The 17242-nt window shown below is 40.1% G+C and overlaps 3 protein-coding genes across 5 annotated transcripts in view; 1 reads left to right on the top strand and 2 right to left on the bottom strand.

The window, feature by feature from the left end:
* Positions 1 to 17242, top strand: part of LOC115626525 (Down syndrome cell adhesion molecule-like protein 1 homolog) — a 149938-nt gene that overhangs the window by 31705 nt on the left and 100991 nt on the right. The gene's annotated exons all lie outside the window — the stretch shown is intronic.
* LOC115626524 lies at positions 13099 to 15620 on the bottom strand. The gene has a single exon (XM_030521903.1). It carries the CDS (start codon positions 15499 to 15501, stop codon positions 13207 to 13209), a length of 2295 nt encoding a protein of 764 aa, XP_030377763.1. The 5' UTR covers positions 15502 to 15620; the 3' UTR covers positions 13099 to 13206.
* On the bottom strand, positions 16367 to 16858 carry LOC115626548 (protein nemuri). Its single transcript, XM_030521925.1, has one exon. It carries the CDS (start codon positions 16856 to 16858, stop codon positions 16367 to 16369), a length of 492 nt encoding a protein of 163 aa, XP_030377785.1.

Below are 17242 nucleotides of genomic sequence, written 5' to 3'. Positions count from 1 at the left end.
AGCATGAATTAATATACATATACGTACATACGCACAGCTTTTCGCACATGAACTCATATGTGTGTATGTATATGTGTCCCTTGACTTAGTACACGTCGTTTTAAAAGGTAAATCAAACTGGGGATCGAGAGACAGGCAGCCGATTTTGCCAACACGCTTAACAATGTTGCCAAAATGCCATGACAACCTCACAACAACACCATGAAAGGCACAACAAAGGCGCCGGCAACAAAATGGCGTTAAAGCTGCCACGTCTGCCATTTTTTGTTCACATGTATGAGCGCGCTTTGACAATGAAAGGTATGTACTCGTCTGTGGGTGTGTGAGAGTTCGAGAGCTTGAATATGTCTTTCAAATGTTCATATGAATTTCCATTTTTTATCTTCAACATTTTTATAAGATTTGACAGCACATTTTTTGTGGCTCGCTTTTGAGTCAAAGTTGATGAAAATATTTCTTAAATTATTATGTGTTTTTCAATGTAGTTGGCTCTGAAATTTTGCTGCTGGAAAGAGTGAATCGTCAATACAGCTACAAAGCAGGAATTTTATGCAAAGTTTCGCCTTATTATCTGACGATGTTCATAAGAGGTGTGGTACGGCTAAATTGTCACAGGGTTCTAGATGTAGAAACTAAATTATTTACTGTAGATAAAAGAATTTTATTTATTTTTATATTTTATTATGTATTTGCTTTATTCCTAGAAGGTACAATGTAATCTTTATCTTCACACGAAACCACCAATTCTAACTTGACAAGGCAGCATTGTGGCAACAAAAAGTCAAATAAAATGATTAACTCCTATTCAATACCTGTCAATCCGATAATTGCCCGCACACTCAAACATTGCTTTGTGTTCTGACGAATATGTACGAGAACACCGTCTCGTTTAGTGGAAAATAAAAATGAGCTGTCAACAAATACAATAAGCAAGACCAACTGATGGCATAATAAACCAAATAAATGTTTTAACTACATCAACACTCAGCTTGGTCCCTGGGACCCAAACATAAAGTGTTGAAGCGCAAAGATTGATGATAAAAATGTCCAGAAACAGTTGGCCTGACCCCCAACGGGCAAGTGGCAAACTTTGCTCATTTTGCCAGAAATATCTCAAATATTTTCGACCAGCATCATCATTTCCATCATCAGCATCGTTGGCAACATCTTCATAATGCCGACCTAATGTTGACATTTCTCTTCAGTTCAATGGGCATCAAAATATCAACGTGTTTGTTATCCGCAGACAAAACGCCCACCCGCTGGCTTCGTCTTTTGAGAAATGAGATTGTGTGGCACATTGTTGGATTGGTGATTGGGCAGCTTGACATGAGGCACGGGCATGGCCTTTGTTTCAATGACTCGAAGCATCTTCTTGATAACTTGTATAAATAGCCAAACAAAACAGAGAGACAGGCGGACGAACAGACAGACAAACGTGCGACTCGTGCTGTTTGATTTGTTGATTCTTTTTTCATTTTTCGCTTCATTGCGGCAAGTAGTTCAATATTTCCAATGTCATTTGCTTGTCACTACGCACAAATATATATAGAAAATATATCGCCCCACTCTGAGCTTCTTGTCGATTACCGCCCTTTTAATGTCGAGCTCACATCATTAGGCGACGCCCGCAGCTCACGTCCAACAATGGAAAATGGTGCGCATTTCTCTTGCCGTTCTATTGATTTGCTTGCTCGAAAATTATTATCCTTATCATTGACACAAATCGGCATTTAATTAGTTCAATGCTTTTGTGTCATGTTTGTGTTTCTCATTGATTTGTTGACAATGCTATTAGAGACTGCTAAGTGGCTGGACTTGTGGTTTGCTCAGCAGTTGTCATGGGCATCGCCACTTGTCACTGGCACTGGATAAGAGTGTCGTCTGTTAAAGTCGGCGTCGATAATGCTATGTTCAGATTTTGACAGCGCTTTACTGTATTTGAATTACTTTCACCTATGTATGTCTGTTTTTGTGGACATTTTTTTAGCAAAAATATCAGCACAAAATGTATTTGAGAGTCTTGTCAATATATTATTCGCGTTAAGCTTAAAAATGTGCAGAACAATAATAGTTTATAAATAGTTTGTGACGGTCCAGAAGTTTTATATAACAAACAATGTTAGAAATGTATATATTTATAAATAAGTATATAGCCGGCTAGCTTAGGCCCAAAAAATACAGTGCTTTCGAAGTTCATACTCACAAATAAATGAACAAATGTTTTGAATGCTCCAAAAAGCTGCCTCGTTTTTTTTGTGCCTGTTACATAAGCAATAGTATCTATTTACCTGAGAGAAACAATATATTTGCCTTTACCTTTATCAAAATAATTGCCCACTTATGTGTAATAAATCATAAACATAATAAATTTCAATTAAATTCTGAATATAATTAAGTATTTTATCTATGTGCAAACAAACATGTTTTCGACTCGACTTACCACATTTTGCAATCGCCATTCAAATTGCTGTTGCCTTTTGAAAAGGAGTAGTTTGTCTGCATATAACCTTTATGTTTCACCTTTTCAAACTATTAATTACGTCTTCATTAATGTGCCATTAGAGGTAAAGGCGGTACAATGCGAACAACAACAAAAACAGCAATAACAATGAACGAAACAACAAGAACAACAACAGTTACACAAAAGTTTTGTCCTATAGTAGTTGCACATTGGCCTTTTGTGCTCAATAAATCTGCATAAAATAAATCCCCAAGTTGGCCGATGTCCTATGCATTGTACGTATGTCGCATCGGACTTAATTAACACGAAGCTCTGATAATTTATTGTCTAGTCAGCAGTAGAAAGGCTTTGCCCATATGCTTCCAATTAAATTTGTCACATGTTCATGTGTATCTTTAAGATACGGCCAGGACTCAAGTGCATTTGCGCTCCATTGTCTAAGCCGCTTAACGCAGCGCAAATGCGATTAGTCCAATGTCGACTTTTAACACTTAAAGTGCACTTGGCTAACGCCATAAACTTGGCCCACTGGGCGCCAACGAACAGAGCTCTAGAGGTGGCACAACTTCGTCCCAAGTACTATAAGAAGGGGGATCGAGTTATTATATCAAACAGTTAAGCTAAAACTTAGCTACCTAACTGCCGAAAATAGTGTTGGTTATATTTTGAATTTTGTATTTATATGAGAATAAAATCTTTATATAAAAATCTTTGTGTGTGTCAGTTAGAAATTATTTAATTTGATTTAAATGTTAATACATTAAGGAAAGGCTTCATTCGATGAATTGAAGAAACTTATTATATGAAATTATGACATTGTAGAAAGAAGAGATATGGAGAGTCAATCGTTTATTTAATGATAAATATTTAAATATTCTAGAGTTTCAGCATCTGCTGATTTTTTCTGTTGATTTGGAAAAGATGTTTTAGCATGGAGCATCGTATGTCAGTTTGTCCATTTATTTTCTGATTCCCTTCGATCGGGGTACGTCCTTTTTTAACAGTTGAGAGGGTATACTTTCGATGGCATATTCTACTACAGTAAATACAATGCACACAAGAAATCTGATATCTTCTTCAAAAGTTAGCATTGACCAATTGTACATACAATCCATAATATTGTCACCATAAGAGACAACATTTTAGGAAGACAATTCTTCATCCATTCTATGATATGATTTGATATTGTTTTTGTGTGTCTAATATTGTAACTTTTCTTACTACAGAACTACTAGTTAAGGAACTGGTTCGTAAGACCATACAACATTTCTGCACACCGACGAATGGTCAATACATGTTTGTGCGAGATATCTGTTGCATCTATATGTGCCTGTATGTGTGTGTGTGTGTTGCATTGTAAATGTCCTCGTATTTTATAGCTTAAGTTTTCAGATAGCCACGCCCAGCTCGCCAGGCACAGAGCCATAACAGCTGCCCTTTTGACATTCCCTGCCACAGCGTTTACTTTGTTTTCACTGCAATTTCTTCATGTTGTACACAATTAACAGTCATTGTGAGTGTATGTGTGCGAGTGTATGTGTGTGTGTCTGAGTGTGTGTGTGTCTGGAAAACGTTCTTTGACTTGCTGCATGTTTGTTTGTTTGTTCGACTGTTTGTTGGGCTACGGAGTGGTCGAAGCTTGTGAGTATGTGTGTAAGTAAGTCCTGTGTGCGCTCCTTGTTGGCTTGTGGGCGCGGTTGATTGTAATATGCATTTTAGTGGATAGCTTGTTTGCCTCGTTTGTTGTCCTGCTTGTTAAGGCTGCTGTGCTATATAATGGGTTACATGCTTGCTGAGGGTAAGGTCAGTAGTCTTCTGGGGCATCTGTTGAGGTTGCTAGGAAACAGGACTACCTATCTAATGTATGTATGCACAGATACATTGGACCACAGTTGATCCAAACTCATAGTCGTAAAACATTAAACTGAAGACTTCGTCACATATACCTCATTAAATTACAAATAACTTCATGCTTCTTTTGAGCCTCCTTAAGCAAAACGATACGAATTTTCAGTTTGCATTTGGTAACTTAATTTTATAAAGAATATAAGAATCCATTAGGGATCTTATGAAAAATACAATTTAGAAATCACACAGCAATTTATTAAAGTATCTCACCAAGTCAAGCAAGCAGTCCAATGCCTTTAATCGTAGTCTGCTAAGTTGGTAGCTAAGAGTAGTGCAAGAATGTTGGAATAGAGCTTTCTCTATTCTATAATTTATACAAAACGATGTCGAATTTCTCAATCTAAAGAAATAAGAATTCTTCACAAAATAATTGTCCCATAGCAGAACGTCCTATTTAAAGCTAATATTTACAGGCATTTTAAGCGACACAATGTTCGATTATCCATTTGCAAGAAATAAAGAAAAACACACGTAAAAATGATGTCAGACGAACACATTTCGAATTGCTGCACCCAGTCGAGCTATCAAGAGCAGTTGCACTGAGGACAAGTGGCCAGGGCTATGCGAACAAATGATTTAGAAAATGATTTATGGCACATTCATCTAATTACCACGATACACAGGCAAGCTGGTTCACAGGCGCACACAGCGAGCTGGTCGACAGGATGGCAAAGCAGAAAGCCAAGGATCCACTGCTGATGACAATTGTGTCAACTTGTTTGGATGAGTGTGGGAGGGTGGGGTGGTGGGCGAGCTCTGTGTGTGTGTCGGTAACATCATTGCTGACATTAATGACGCATGCCATCAGTCAGTGTGTGCCACACACACACACACACACAGACACATTGAACTAGGATCCCATCTTGCTAAGCCTTTTTTCGCGATTGTAACGCATCAATCGTCATCAGAGCCGGGGAGTGTGAATGAGGGTGTGAATGGATGTGCCACGTATTAATATCACATCAATTATAATTTTCTTTTGGCAGCACTGTTGACATCCGTATTCGCTTTAGTTTTGTGATTTGTTGCAATTTTACCCTCATGCGTGTGATTGGCAGTCATGTTGCTCTTGCGTAATCAATGTATCAATTTTTCAATGATATTGCAGTTACCGTTTGTGGGCTACCGATGTGGTAAGGATAAAAAGAAATGAAAAATGCGGAAAGGTAACAAAATGCATGTAACATTTTTATTGATTTATCATTATGGTCGTGTTTGCTTGTCATTTGTCGAGCACTGTCCGTCGGGGACCGCTGTCAGTGACAGTTTTGGCTAATGTGAGGATTTGTTTTGCTTTGTATTTTTGTTGCAATTACTGGGTTCAGCGATTATAGAGCGTTGCCAGTAGAAACTATTTTCTGATTTACGTGCTAGATAGCATGCAAACAGGTTGGTATTTATGTATGTAGATTGTTCCGAATTTTACGCAGCAATGGTTAATAGAAAATAATTACTTACATAAATAAAAATTATATGAAACTAGATGTGTGATTATAATAAAATCGTTTTCTACAATAAGCTTAGCAATAGATGAAAAATGTCCTAGTTATTGTTGCAGTAGACATGTTAGTTATGGTTGGAAATAGGGTTTCTATATTGGAATAATCTCAGCGCTTTAAAGACCAAAATATTTTAAAGTATTTCACAATTCCCTTCATAATAGCAACACCTGCATGTCTATGTTTTTGTTGTTTTTTTTTATATATATATTTTTTTATTTTGAGAGACAGGAAGAAATCAAAATCCAATTCAAAGCAAACTTCTCGTTACAACAAAAACATTTGTGAACAAACCGAAAACAGAAACCAATGCTGCTCAATATCATGGCCGCCGGCTGTTGTCTACAACGATGTGCTGCGTCTTCTCCAGCATCTGTCAGAAAAATAAACAAAACTGCAAATTTTATCGTTTTGAACGTTTATGCGCAAATTGCTTCCAGGTTTTAGCGCTGTCTGTCGCCTTATCGAATTTCAGACAACGGAGTAGAGGTGGAGGATGAGGCTAAGGACGATGGCGATGAGAATGGCAACGTTGACAATAGCAAAGATTTTGCGTGGTAAAGTTTTCTTGCTCAAGGCGTGAAATGAAATCGACAGCATTTTGTATGTTTGTGTGTGTGTGTGTGTGTGTTGAAACAGCAATTGTCACAACTCTGGGTTCATGGTAAACTTTTTACTACAGGAAATTACTTTAATTTGCCAACTCAGTGCGCGTCAGCTTTATCAAACTATCTAACGACTTGTGTTAATGTAGCCGACAAATATTTTCGACTTAAAGTCAATAAAGCAACTTCATCATACACGTATTGCCATATGTATGTATGTCTATTACTGAAGTTGATGAAGCTTGGTTGGTGTGGGCGGAGGCGCTTGCGAAAGCGTTGGTGTTGGTGTTGGTGCTGGTGTTGGCGACACACCTAAGTCACTTTGATGGCGCATAAGTAAGTGCCTATGAATAATTCATGCGCTATTTATACAAAATCGAAATGATAATCGTGCACTTTAGCATTTAAAGCAGCTGACAGTGGCACAGGAGGCGGTCTGGGTTTGTGGCAGAGCAAACAAATTTACATAGCTATGGTGCGGTAGCTGCCAATTTTTGGGGGAACTACAGTGTACTTGGAAACTTTAGTCAGTGAATAAGTCCACAAGCTTTTTGACTTTGACTATCTAAGGATGTGCTAGAGATTTGTTTGCCTTGACATTAATTATACAAAAATTGATGCAAAGACTTGCAGCCTTAACGTTTTCGTTCTTTTGAATCTATTCAAAAGAATGCAACTCCTTCCTTCATGGCATGCTTAGGAGGCCACAAGATGGAGAGTTCATACTGTAGCTTAGAAGCGTTTTCTAAACGGTGATTGATTTAGTATATTTATTTAGATTGTGTTACTTAGACTCAGTTGATAGAAACGAGAGTTCATCTCCAGATTTCAGAAAGTTTTACTCCTATTTTCTAATTTTAAAATCCTTTAAGCTTAAGCTGAACTTTGAAAGAAAATATACTTATTTAAATAACGTTAAGATAACTAAAGTTTCGAGTAAATATTTTTCTGTGTGTTCGATTTGCCCAAAATGTTGATCTTTTCATCGTATCAATTATGCCATATCCATATCTTTACCTAAAGCAAGCTAAGCTGGTAAGTGTTAGTACCGGTTTCCATTTCCTTACCATTGCCATTTACACACACAAACACACATACGAGTACACTTACAGTTATGTGCAAGCATGCAGAGGCAACGATAACACGCCTCACTAGGCACCAAGCCTAGAGTTCGCAGCAAATGATGCGCGTATGTATGGGTGAGACGAGAAGCCTGAACTGAAACTCAAGAAGGCAGAAGTCTTGTATGCAGATGTGAGCAGCAAATGGCGGCACTTATGCCGAACATTTATGTGAATCGATGTTGAATCTCTATCTGTATTTATTCATAACTACAATTGTGCTTAAACGGCTTTCCTTCCTCACACGCCGACAATCCGACGCACTGGCAAGCTGTCAGCCATGAATATTTCCCTTTAAATTGTGCTGTTGAAAGAAAATCACACACACACGCACACCCACACACTTAAACGGATTTGCATGCTCTTCAGCTATTTCTGCCTTCGTCCTTCAGCCTTCAGCTTGGTGCATTGTTGTCAACAGCTGCTGAAATGCATTGCCATTCACTTGACAGTTGATAAACGACATGCAGCGAGTACTTAGCTCTCCAGCCTGTACTCAACTGAGCTGAGCTTCTTCTGCCTTTCATCCATACATACATACATACTCGCACATACATATGTAAAAATGGCAAGCGAGCTGTGAAAACTACTATTATTCAATGCGCGTGCAGCTCAAGTGCCGAGTGAGTGATGATTGTGGTCTGACAGTCGTGGCACTCCCCCTTTCTCCGAATGCCTCTTTTGTTCTGATTTGATCAAGAACTTGTTGCTGCGCTTATAAAACCCTTTGCATTTTTTATGATCCTTTGCCATAATTGCCGCTATTTATGTCCCCACTCACACACACCCAAATGATTTAACGACCCAATAACATGCCGTCTGCTTATCAGGCGCCACATTACCAAACTCTGGCACTTCGCTGCCGTTAAGCCCTTTAAAATTTATGTCAAATGCATTTGTAAAATATGCCAAACGTACGAGTGGCAAGAAACCGATTTCTGTGCCATTTAAAATATTCTTGCACAGTGCTCTGCCAGCATGCGATTGTGAAAATTTCTCATTCCCATAGAGAAAGCTAATCGCATAGCTGATTTACTGGCGGTAGGTGATAATTTTAAATATCATTTTGTAGTATCGAATAGAAATTTGCTACACAGAAAAGGTTATCATATAAATATCCTTTTCTTTTTAATGATATTGATATTTTGGCAAAATTAGTTTATTGAATTCAAAATATTCATCTTTCAAATTAATACAACGATCAAGAAGTCTTTTGAATGACTTCAATGTCTTTATAGCGATTTCCATTCATGGCCAATTGTAATTTTCTAAAAGGGTAATAGTCCCACGAAGCCAAATCAGGCGACTTTAGGGAGTGGTTGATGATTCAAATGCGGTTAAAAACCGGTCATTAGCGTCCACCAATGAGAGCAGTTTTTGGTTATCAATATCAATTTATATATATTAAATTCCATGTCAAGTACATTTTCAAATGCTTCTTCGTTAATGTTCGCTGCCATTAATAAACAATCGTTATGATAGCCTTAAAACTTGTTTGAAGAGCGATATTTTGAAATACTCCTGTTTACTTTTATTTAAATATTTTTTGCCTTACCATTCAAGCCATACAAGAAAGTTGGTTAACAAATATAGACGTTATTGTCATTTAAGTAAAAGTGTGGCATTAATAAAACCTATTGTTTCCATACAATTAGTTTATATCGTCTTCGAACACTGTGCACTTTGGCAACGGTACTCTTAAGCGTTTTTCTTTTTTTATTTTCATTTTATTTTTTGTACCTCGAAGTACAAACAAAGTACGACAAAAGTCTTTTCGCATGGCCGTGCCGTTGGCTGAGGCAAACGTTCGTGCACGGAAAATGTAATTTTTAGTGTAAGTCGCACGGATTGCTGGTTGGTTGGTGGAAGGGAGAGGGAAGTGAGAGGGGGAGGGGAAGGTTGTGCCTGATGCACATATGCATAAGTTGCAAATGCAACAAAATGGCAACGACGACGTCCAACGGCTATGGTGGCAACATTCCATGTGTGTTGTCTTTATCAGTGCCATCGTCATCGTTGTCGTTGTCGTCCCGTATGCGTCCTGTTTTTTTTTTGCCAGGCTTTTATAGAAAATACATTTTCGCATTTTGCCGGGTGGCACATTGAAGGAGCGAAAACTCTGACTTGCTCGCCGCCACTCGTCCTGGACTGTTTTTCATCTTTTATCTTATGCAAATAATGCATGCTGCATACGAAAATGCTTCCTACTTACCAGGTAAAGGAATGCGTATGTGTTGGTGCTTAGGGGGTGGGGTGGTTGCCTCTTGGGCAAGGCAGTCAAGCAGGTGTGTGGCCCGATACGTGATAGTGTGCCAAATTTTGGTACAAATATTTTTGGGGCGTGACGTAACATAAATATGCGTGGTGGTGGAAGTTCTTAAATGAACTTTAAAGTTCAATCATGAAAAAAAGAAAGCATTGATCACAACAATTTTAACAGGCTGGCACATCCCCAAAAGGCAAATCAATACGCACTTCTGTGCAAATATGTGCCGCAGCCTTTCTGTTTACCTCCCCCGACCAATACCAATACTGCCTTTCTGCCAGCCTGGCAGCCCACCAGCCTGTGCATTCGATATATATTGTACAAATAAAATGGCACCAACAAGCACGCACCATATTGTATTTATGTAAATTTATTTCCGTTACATTTCCGCCTTTCAATTGAAAATCGTCGTGTGATTTTCTTTCTTTTCCATTGCGTATGCCCCAAATGCCGTTACAACTGCTATTGTTGTTGTCACAAAAATCTGAAAAATATCAAAAAAAAAAAAAAGAAAGTAAAACTACCAATATGCAGAGGACATTTATAATGCATGATGGGTGAGGGGAGGGTCGCTCAGAAACAATTGTAGTCAAGTCAATTTGAATAACAGATTTTTGTTTTTCAACTGCATGAGAAATTGAATTTCTATTTAATTTACTCTGTAGGACTCGCATTGTTGGCTAAGTGGAAATAAACTGTAAGCCATCAAGCTTGAAAGAGATTCATTTGACTATAAGTCCACTAGCTATAACAATAAATGTTTTCCCGCGTATGTATGTAAGAAGTTGCAAAGGTAGGAAAAGGACCTGTCGCTGAATACGGAAGCAGGATCTTTTTGAAAGATCTAGGCTTCCTAAGACAAGTACAGAATATGCAAGAGGAATATAATGAAACTTAAGTAAGCTCTACTGTAACCATAATTAGGTAATGAGTTGTTGTATGTATAGGTATACTGGTTTGTAATGAAATGGCTTGATTTGTACTTATATTAAATGTATAATTCTTAAATAAATTTTTGGCTGGAGCACTGTCATCAAGCACTGCCTCTTGAATCGCCGAAAAGCTGATGCAGCTTAAGATTCGTTTCATAATCTTTCTTTCGAAGCCGCCAGTATAGCCTGATAACCTGACAATGTTTTTTTTTCCATACTTCAGCACCTTAAAGGAGCACGGAGAAGATAAGGGACTTGTAAAGATTTTGCTTAATACGACGAAAGAGGGATCTGTCCATTAACTATTTTCTGATCCAATCATAATTCTAGTTCTTTATAGTAATGGCACCAAAGAAACTGTCTGTCACGCCTAGCAACGCACATACTTTGAGGTGTACTGTATTTGTCTGAATACAATTCTTTGTGGAATTTCATTGTTTATTAATTTAGAGTCAATTTACAAACAATTGAGAACTTAAACAGCTGCTGCCTACTGTCCCAATTAAGCTCGGAGTAAGCCGCATACAAACAATTAGTCTTCACCCTCCAGCTCTCAAATTCTTAAATATTCAACGTGCATTGTTCATGTGAGCATCAAAATTAAATTTTCAGTTGGTAGCTACTATCATTGGCCATTTGTGTATGTTCCGTTGGATGTATAGGTATATATGTATGTGTACGAGTATGTATAGTCACACACATATATATATGTATTGTGTGAGCTACAGTCAACACAACAGCCAAATTCATTTCATTTACCTTATTGTCATATCAAAATTGTTATGCTCTTGGCCTTTGTTGTTGCTAAAAGACAAACAATAGCAGCTCATTGTTTTTCAAACAGCCAGCAGATGCACACGGAAGACAAGCTTCGTTCCAAATACATACCTATATGTGTGTGTATTTATGTGCGTATGTGTGCCTTGTTGGTCTATTCATTAAACTTAAATGCTGATAAGCGTATGGATAGGAAATTGAAAAAAACACCAAACTCCAATGCCTTTTCATTTCAAAGAATTTGAGATAGCACCGTGCATGTGTATCCGACAGTTGCTCGCGGCTCATTATTATTATTGTTAGCATTATTTGCGCTCCTGAATTTAATGAACAGTTTCCAGCAGAGTTTCCAGCTTGCGAAATGCAGTCGGTGCTGTGGTACTGAAGCACCAGCACTACAATAGAAAGAGCTCATCAATGCAGTTGGTTGGCTACCCATCAAATTGTGCCATTGTGGGGCGGATGTGGGGGATTGCGGGGCAGGTTGTGAGGGTGTCTGTATGTTGATATTGCTGCACAAGGATGTTGCCTCAACGTATGGGTTTAATTTCCTGCGGCATGCAAGTTGCCCACACATTCATGCCCACAAACAATTTGCGGCTTAATGTGCTTGCAGCGAAACATTTTACAACACTGGCAAACTCATTTTCTGCAGTCTCAGCCCTGTGAATCCAGCACCACGTCGACTCGACTCTGTTACACTATAAAAACTTTTGTGTTGATACTCCTAAACTTTTCATTGACAGCAGCGAGCCGTGAATGTTGCTGTTCTGCCAAGTGTTGCATCATAATCTTAGGAAACAAATAAAAAAACCAAAATAGACCGCTTCAGAACTTGGCGGCCGCAAAACTTTTGGCAACACCATCAGCGAACAGCGCCAAGAAGTTTGCCGTAGTGTATGATGAGAGGCGGTGGCGACCAGCTGACTGCATTGGCACATTCATCATTTTTGGTAACTGGGCAGACACAGCTCCAGCAACAACAGATGTTGGAGCAACAGCAACAACATCTTGTCACATGTCACGTCGCCTGCTCCATTCTGTTGCTCTTCGGGGTGGAGAGGCTGGCCAGCCACGGCTGCAACCAGATCAACGAAATTCTGGGCCTGCTGAAAAGTTTTGCATGTGTGAGCGTATGCGTGTGTGTGCGTGTGTTTGTGCAGTGAATTATGTGACTAAAGCTTTAAGAGCGCTACAAAGTCCGTAAATTTTGACGAATTAGGACTTCAGCCTAAAGTCTAAGGGTTACTAACTTTAATAACATAATTAAACTGCGCTAAAAACTCAACTAGTTTTGTTAGAGGACCAGAAATACAGATCAGAAAATAACATCTAGGCCTCCGATAACCATCGGGAAATATTATCATAAGTATATGATGATCCCAAAAAGCTGATTAGTTTCTTAACAATTTAAAGAGAATAAGCAATCGAGCACAACTAATGCATGACCGGTTGTCAGTAAACTACGACTATATACTTATAGACCTTTGCGGCTTGTTTTTTGGCTAAATGTTATTGTTATATACTTTTAATTGAATAATTTTTGTTTATTTATTGACTGAATCTTTAGTTATAAAACGAAAATTGTACAATAAAATAAAACACAAAACTACAACCAGAATTTCAAGATGGACCTAAATTGGTTTACCACTCTGTTTCGCAAGCTCTGTAGCTATCCGATCCTCGCGATACGTTTTTATGTTTCTGAAATCTCCATTCCAAGGACATACGCGCAGGACGTCGACATTTCGGGCTGGCAGATAGGCGTAGAAGCCATCTCTTATAGCTGCATTGTTGCAGGATATGCAGTTCATGGCATTCCATAGGTGGGATATGTGCTGCATCAACTCATTGTTCAGGAGGCGTTTGTAATTATTCTTCACCGTTTCTGCCTTCACCATCAGCTCCTGGTGCCTACCGTAGGTGGTTGGTTCCAGTGGTACATCGTGCGCTTGTAAATTCGGTGGAGTCGATTGCATTGCAACGATAGCACTAACCATAGCTTGTGCACGCTTAATGAACTGCGCAATATTCTTTTGGGTATAACGCTGGCCGTAGCGTCTCTTGATCCATTCGCGCATCACCTGAAGCTTGTGGGCGTTGGGAAAACTGGCGAGCACAAAGCGCTTGTCGCGGCGCAATAGTCTCAAGCCATCCTGTAGCATTCGATCCATCAGCTCTATATCGTTGGCATCAAAGTAGGTCTGGTCGTATTGCAACAAGCCCTCCTCGGTTACATTGTCGTTCTTGCACGCTTTGCCACCCTTTGTTACCTTCTCGTCCTTTGTCAGCAGCTGATACGCTTGAAGGGACTTGCTCCACATGTTCTTTGCGCAGGTCGCAATGGCATCGACCACCTTGGCGCGGGGACAACGTTCGATAAAGCTGGCCGACGTGCAGCTACAACAATTTGAGTTGGAGCTGCGCAAAGACCGGACGGCCTGGCGCCGAATCACGCAGTCCACTGTGGGGGGTCTGTACTCGTCGTGAAAAGTGTGCTGATATTGGAATCGATAGGGTTTATGTAGCTGCGCGGCTATGAAGCATTGCTTGCCTGCCTTGTGGGTGTTCGACACGCGCCTCTTGCAACTGCAGTTCGAATTATTTACATGCACGTGATCGCCGGGCAATATAGAGACTCTGCGTTTCTTCGGTTTCGTTGGTTTCGGGCGATGTTTTAGATGACTGGGACAGGCTGCGTTTAGTTTCTTCTGCTTTAATACCTCCGCTGGATCTTTTCCCAAGACATCAACGCCACCTACTGAGCGCAGAGTTCGCTGCTCGCTCAGTCGAACTACTTGCCCCGAGGTGGCAGATTTGGTGCGTCCTATATCGGTGTCTTCAATCATAAATTTGACTTCATCCTCCTGCATGGTGGTGGGTACCCGACTGGCGCATAGCTCGCAATTTTTCATTACAGTTGTGTTTGTGAAATCCATTTGCTTTAGTTTCTGGCATCGTTGCGTATATTCCTCGATTTCCCTGTCCAATAGGTCGATAATGCGAGAGTGGCGTTGCTTGCTCTGTCGACCGGTTACGTCAACCATTTCGATGCAACGATCGCGAGCCTTCAGAGTCATCTCATCCTTTATTAATTGCTCCTGCTCCTGCATAAACGTGTGATAGGCGCATAACTGGTCGTGGTTTACTACCTTCGTGCCACAATTCATTTGATGCCAGTAGTCATCTATAACGCCATTGACGACCTCCTTGATCAACCTGAGCACCGGTTGAAGCTTGTAATCGGCGTACCAGCGTTTTTCTCTTTTGATATTAAATTGCTGTTGCTTATGTGCAGGCCAGAAGGGAAAGTGTGCAATGACGTCTGGATACTTGCATATGAATTTATTCTTTTTGGGCTTTTGTGGTCTGGGATGACGCAAAAAGTATGGCATCACACTGGGAAGATTTTCCATTCGGCCCGGTACATGAAACTTTACTGTGCCCCGCCCTCTGGCTTCCTTAGCCTTTTCCACCCGTCGTTGCCGCAATTGGCGCATCTGGCGTTTGTTGAGGTGTCCTGGTGGCAAAATCCGATCTAGCTCCCGTAAAGTCAGTTCCAAATCAAGATGTTGAATGCTAGACATTAAGATCTGTTCGTAGGTTGTGTATTTTGTTTTTGTTTCCATCTCTGCTTCTGTCCCCGTTCTATAGAAGCCTTCGAGCAAGAAATATAGAAAGGCAATATCATCCCCTCGACTATGAATTATCAGTTTCTTAAGTGGCCTTCGATCAATTAATGGGACTATTCCTAGATCAGTTAGGCATTTACGTACGCGAAACGTAGTACCCTGCTCGTCATCATCTCTTAGCGCATCGGGTAATATTTCAATCGCTCGAAGCTGTTCGACTGACAACTGGCGATACCAAGGAGCCACATCATATACTGTAAGCGCATCGGCTAGATCTTTCTCTTTCTTGCGCAGCATTGTCTGATTGCGGTTTATTTAATTATATGATAAAATCGTGGAATGGGTCCTTTTTTTTTGTTTTTTAAGAACCAGAAGGTTTTAAACTAAAAATTTTAAATGATTTGGCAGCACTAAAATTTTTTTGATGTGTTTAAGTACACATGTTTTTTATACAACTGTCATTTATAGCCGTAGATTGCTACGATAAATGCATGATTTTGTAGGATCCATTTGAAAAGAAATAACGTAAACATACTTTTAAAGCAGAACAGCTAGTGCCACCATCTATAGATTTGTCTTATCCATACGTAAAGCAAATTATAATTCTACACCATGTACATATAGCATCAGTGTTCTATGAAGCTGCTATAGGTTCGATCATTATAAGTTCCTCTTACTTTTTATCGTAACAAGTGTGGGGCTTGGTCTACTACTTTATCGATGAATATACGTATAGGTTTTCCTAAAGTTATAGCCAAAATATATTTGGCAACATGTTTTAATGAATCTACTGCGCACGTCTTGCCCTTTTCGTCGTTCCGTCTTCAGCTCTGTAATACCAGATCTGCTGACTCTGCTTTCCTAGTCGAATGAGCTTTCTACGATTATATTGCTATATTAAACTGTCTATGTCAGGAAACCCACTTATAAGTAATATGAAACTCTTGTATTAATACAAATATGTATATACACATTGGTGGATTTGAAAAGACGGTTTTTAGATTTTGTTAAAATGTGAAAATATTTTATTAAAATAATTTACATAATTTAGTTCTAGGTCGGAACAAAATTATCTCCCATTCTGCCTGTGTGTGTGCTTTGTATGTTTGTGTATGTGTGTGTGTGCGACCGATAATAGCGATGTGTTTGCAATGGTCAGATCTTAACCCACGCGGACGATGCGACGGTTGCCGCGACGGCCACGACGAGCGCGCCTGCGTCCACCGCGACGACCAGCACGCCTGCGACCACCGCGACGACCACCACGTCTGCGACCACCGCGACGTCCGCCCCGACGACCCTTTCGGCGGCCGCTGCGACTTACACGGCGACGTCTGGCACGAGCATCGTCCTTATTGGTGGTAGCTTTAGTTCCGGAGACTTTGCTATCCACGTCGGCATTTGCTACTTGGTTGTCCTCTTTGCGAGCCTCTTGCTCAAGCTCTTTATTATCGTCTTCCTGATCCTCAGCCTGATCTTCGTCCTCTTCCTCTTCATTTTCCTGGACGGCTTTCTGCAGGTCTACGTTTTTCTTCTCAGTCTCGTCATTGCTGCGACGAGCGGCGACTCCGCGATTTCGCTGCGCTGCCGCATCTGTGGCAACTAGGCAGCAAAGCGCCAGAAGCGCAAAGACTAATGTGTATTTGGTGGACATGTTCGAAGGTGGTGATCTGTTGCCCCAACTGTTGCTCGTTAAAGGCAGGAAGTGTTTGTGATGCCATCGTTCTGGCATCACCCACTTTTTATACCAACTGCCACCTGCCGCTTACCAGTTGACAATGTTGCAATGCAGCAACCAGCAACTGTTCAAATGTTTACGTGCTGCAAGTTGTCTATTGACTTCTTTTGCCGTTTAACCCCATAACGAACGACTGGGGCAGCTGTGTTTGTTTCCTGACTCCGTTAGCTGATGCTGCTGGTATTAATTTGATCTTTTGTTTGCCCTCCAGCCCACTCTTTTTTCTATTTGCGCAGCCACAAGACAATTTTCTTTTGCTCCCACATAGTACACTCTATTTTCTGTATGTGGCTGCTTACG

This window comes from Scaptodrosophila lebanonensis, unplaced genomic scaffold, assembly GCF_003285725.1.
Source record: "Scaptodrosophila lebanonensis strain 11010-0011.00,11010-0021.00 unplaced genomic scaffold, SlebRS2 tig00000085-arrow-pilon, whole genome shotgun sequence".
Classification (NCBI taxonomy): domain Eukaryota; kingdom Metazoa; phylum Arthropoda; class Insecta; order Diptera; family Drosophilidae; genus Scaptodrosophila; species Scaptodrosophila lebanonensis.
The sequence above is the reverse complement of the archived record's forward strand: the minus strand, read 5'-3'. Positions and strand labels throughout refer to the sequence as shown.

Excerpts from the sequence above, each read along its gene's own strand:
- LOC115626524 (XM_030521903.1), bottom strand. The coding sequence starts at position 15,501 with ATGCTGCGCAAGAAAGAGAAAGATCTAGCCGATGCGCTTACAGTATAT.
- LOC115626548 (XM_030521925.1), bottom strand. The coding sequence starts at position 16,858 with ATGTCCACCAAATACACATTAGTCTTTGCGCTTCTGGCGCTTTGCTGC.